The sequence below is a fragment of the Papilio polytes genome, unplaced genomic scaffold (genome assembly GCF_000836215.1).
Source record: "Papilio polytes unplaced genomic scaffold, Ppol_1.0 DF821289.1, whole genome shotgun sequence".
NCBI classification, from domain to species: domain Eukaryota; kingdom Metazoa; phylum Arthropoda; class Insecta; order Lepidoptera; family Papilionidae; genus Papilio; species Papilio polytes.
The window spans coordinates 1,353,062-1,356,786 of record NW_013527915.1 but is presented as its reverse complement, the minus strand read 5'-3'; the positions used below and the strand labels follow the sequence as shown (position 1 = coordinate 1,356,786).

The 3,725-nt window shown below is 40.1% G+C and overlaps 1 protein-coding gene across 1 annotated transcript; it reads right to left on the bottom strand.

Annotated features, from left to right (window-relative positions):
* Window positions 1–1,694: 1,694 nt before the first annotated feature.
* LOC106109227 lies at window positions 1,695–3,241 on the bottom strand. Its single transcript, XM_013290638.1, has 3 exons — window positions 2,714–3,241; window positions 2,210–2,392; window positions 1,695–1,953 (listed from the first exon to the last, which is right to left on the bottom strand). Exons 1-3 carry the CDS (start codon window positions 3,161–3,163, stop codon window positions 1,816–1,818), a joined length of 771 nt encoding a protein of 256 aa, XP_013146092.1. The 5' UTR covers window positions 3,164–3,241; the 3' UTR covers window positions 1,695–1,815.
* Between the last annotated feature and the right edge of the window lie 484 nt (window positions 3,242–3,725).

The window sequence follows — 3,725 nt, the reverse complement described above, 5'->3', positions numbered from 1 at the left end:
AGTTAATTGGATGCATAAATGTTTGTGAGAGTTTGTAGCCTAATCAGATTTAATTTCGCGCGGACGATGTCGCGAGCAAAAGCTAATATACTAATAAATTATACCATAAAAAGTTACCTTCTTACGTACGTACGTTATTCGAAAAGAAATAAATTCCTTTGCTACTCAAGCTATTTCATCCCATTTGCCTTTTAAAGGACATTCATATCAATTTGTGTAGGTAAGTTAAAGTGGCCGTCTCGCGCCCCAAGGGTTGAGGGTCCGCGGTGCTGTCGTAGGAAGCAATTAGGCGAGCCCTCGCCCTACGTAAGCCCTCCCACCTGCGGTAGTGCGGTCAGGGCTGCCGTTAACTTGACCGCACTTAATATTAAAAACTGAAGTATGCTTTTGGCACAGTATCCTTTGGCTTTACTGTTAGACCCAGACAAATGGGTTATTCCAAAAATAGAATAAGTCTCTGAACTGAAGAGTGAACAAATCATGTTTTTCTCACTATCTGCTGATAATCCTATTCTACCAATTCGTCTAGTTTCGCAAATCTATCGTTCGTACCTTTTATCGTCCAGTAATCTCGAGGGCCCTCGAAGTCGAGGGAGGCCAAAGCTCCAGTGGATAGACGGCATAAGAGACGTGAAAAACGTTGGCATAGCGAACTGGAGGACCGTGGCCAGAGATAGGCCGAAATGGAAAAAAATGCTGGACCAAGCCAAGGCCCACAAAGGGTTGTAGAGCTACAGAAGAAGAAGAAGAAGTACTTTTTATGGTAAACGGTAGGAAACGAGAAAGCGGCGAGTTGAATACGCACAAACAGCGAAGTGTTTGTTGCCTACGGATATCTGTAAATGCCGAAGAGTAGTTTTTATGTCAATAACATAGGAGTACAAGCACAGAAATGAATTATATCCTCTTCCTTTGCGTCTCCATCTTTGTCAAATCCACTTCCAATTCCTTCTTTATAAACCAAAGTTGGCAAGGGGAAATCTTCACGCTTGTTTTCTTGTGGTTGTAGTAATGCACCGGGCAGTTGTTGACGTTATTGGGATCTCTACCATTGTTGAATACAGTCGATTGATTCACTAAACCATTTCAATATTCCAATCTAGACATAAATATCTCTGTAGACAGATTAAAAAGAGACTAAAAACATTCAAACTTGTGAACAAATACTTATTACTTTTACTCGGACTATTTCTCACAGCAATAACTTTTGGGAAACGTTTACAGAAATGTTGACAACCCTATGACACTTGGAATACAGAATTAAGATTGATTTTAGGCACCTTCATTGTTTGCTTAGTTGTCTGGTGACAATGCAACTGTCACTAATTACAGTCCATATCATAGGTATATATCAAATTTTCTGTAGCAATGGATATTTTTTTAATACTGAGGTAACTTTTACTAGAATGTCTTTTGTTATTAAAGTAATATTGCACCTTTGAACTGTTTTAACCCACACCGTGTCTAATAAACGCCAAAATCACCTCGTTTTAACACTGAAATGACAACAATTTACCAATAACATAGGGGTAGAATCAATAAGGGTGGGGCACCATTTGACACTGATTGGTTTCGCTACGAGCAGTTGTTTCGGACTTGATAACCGGAAATAATTTAATTCGAAACCATAGAAAATAACCGATGATAGATGAATCGAATTAAACAATATTTGGTCATTAATATATATTTTTTACATAAACGCACATTGAAAATATCTTAGAAAGTACAGATTAAATATTTACATAAATCACATACTTTTTAGTTTTTTAACTGTTTTTTATGCAGTAAATAGAATGAGAGTAGTAGAACTAGCATTCAATTCTCTACCCGGGAGACCCCACTCTCTTCTTCGGAAACTTGTAGTACAGCCTTCTGTATCTTCTGCATTAGTCTATTGCGTGCTTCTTGTGATGGCAGCTGCCTCAACTGCGCGGCTACGAAGTCACCGAATACCTAAGATTAACCTTTGGTCAGTACTAGACAAGAATTAGTGTAACCAATTAAAAGCAATCCAGAAACGGATCTCGATGAAATTTGGCATAGGTGTAGACCATAGTCTAATAGAACACATAGGATACTGGCTTTTACTTTTATAATTCCACGCGGACGGAGTCGCGAGCGAAAGGTAGTCTACCATAATTATTATGTGGTCCATTCAGCATATTTAAAATTTCCCTTAATATACCTGGTTCCAACAATGATCAATTACCTGGCAGTTATCAGGGCGGGTTTCCTGATTGACGAGTATGACTGGCTCCTCGTTCCAGATCTTCGGAGGCAGTGGATTTGGTGAGGAGGAGCAAACGTTGCGCACCATCAGGATACGAGGGCTCTGGCTCATGCGGCACGACCTACCAAATGCCACTTCTTCTTCCGCTTGGAACTCCGCTAACTGTATATCATGCTAATATTATAAATGCGAATCGATGGATGGATGTTTGTTAGTTTGTAGCCTTAAGGGTTGAACGGATTTTTGTGAAATTTGAAGAATACATAGACTACTCGCTTTTCTTTTTTTAATTTCACGCGGACGGAGTCGCAGGCGAAAGCTAGTATTTTAATTGCATCATTATTCATGCACAGAAGTTAAATTCATAAGTTCCATCTTACAAGCTTTGATAAGTAATTTAATATTTGTGTTCGTTAATAATATGATATCAAGTAATGCGGACAACATAAAGACGGAAATAAAAAGATATATCAAACAGCATACCGCAAGGTTGACCCCCTTTAGGGGCGCGACGAGGGGTACGTCGAGGGGGTCGGGGGGTGTGCGCAGTAGAAATGACAGAGCGTCGAAATATTCCCAGCTGCTTATCCCCGCCGCCACCAGACCCCCCGTCCTTTTTCTTATCTTCCGCACTTCATTGTTAAACTGGGACCTCAAATTGTGTATTTTACGACTTATCTCCTCCAAAGTCGTATCGAAAAGGCCCGCCAGATATTCCATTTTAGCTTGCCGGGCGCCTCTGTCTTTATTCTCCGGATGTTTCACGTCCCACAATTCCTGGCACTCCTTCTCCATAGTTTCTATAAGTTTCATTGTGCTCTCCGTATTCCAATTGTAACGGACCTCTTTCTTGTGCGTCGGTGAGTCAAGTTCCGCTTCTAATTCGATCTTCGGCAGCGGCATGTTGTCAAATGAATTTGAGTTGGAATCCATAACGAAGCGCAGCTATCGCTCTGTCGCTCTAGCGAGACTGCCGGCGACTGCGGAGAGCGGTGTCGGCCGGAGCGGCAACGTCGCATTCGTTCGATGCAACGTTGCCGCTCGGCCGTGTCAATACAATTCAACCACAGAGCTTTGAATTCTACGCGTGTCGTACATCTAAAAAATATTTTTTCACTATAAAAATAAGTACTTTTCAGCAATTATTTATATTAACACACTTTTGGTGCTCATTCTAATCCAGAATTCGATATGTAAAAAGACTTTTAATGACTAGCATTATATGACTGCAATGAACATATACGCGATTACTGTGTGAAAGAGAGAGATGCAAAAGTCTGGTCGTATCTGCAACGAGATTGTTAATTCAAGATAAGAAATGTTAGTATTTACTACATTGTTTTTTATATTTCTTAACATATTAATGATTTCTGTGGTAAAATGCGACAAAAACCCCTCTGCAATGGTTATACGAGTATACTGCAAGGAGTTGTTACATGCACAAGAACAAGAAGGTACGGTGAATCTCATTTGCGGTATTCCAATTAATTGTAAC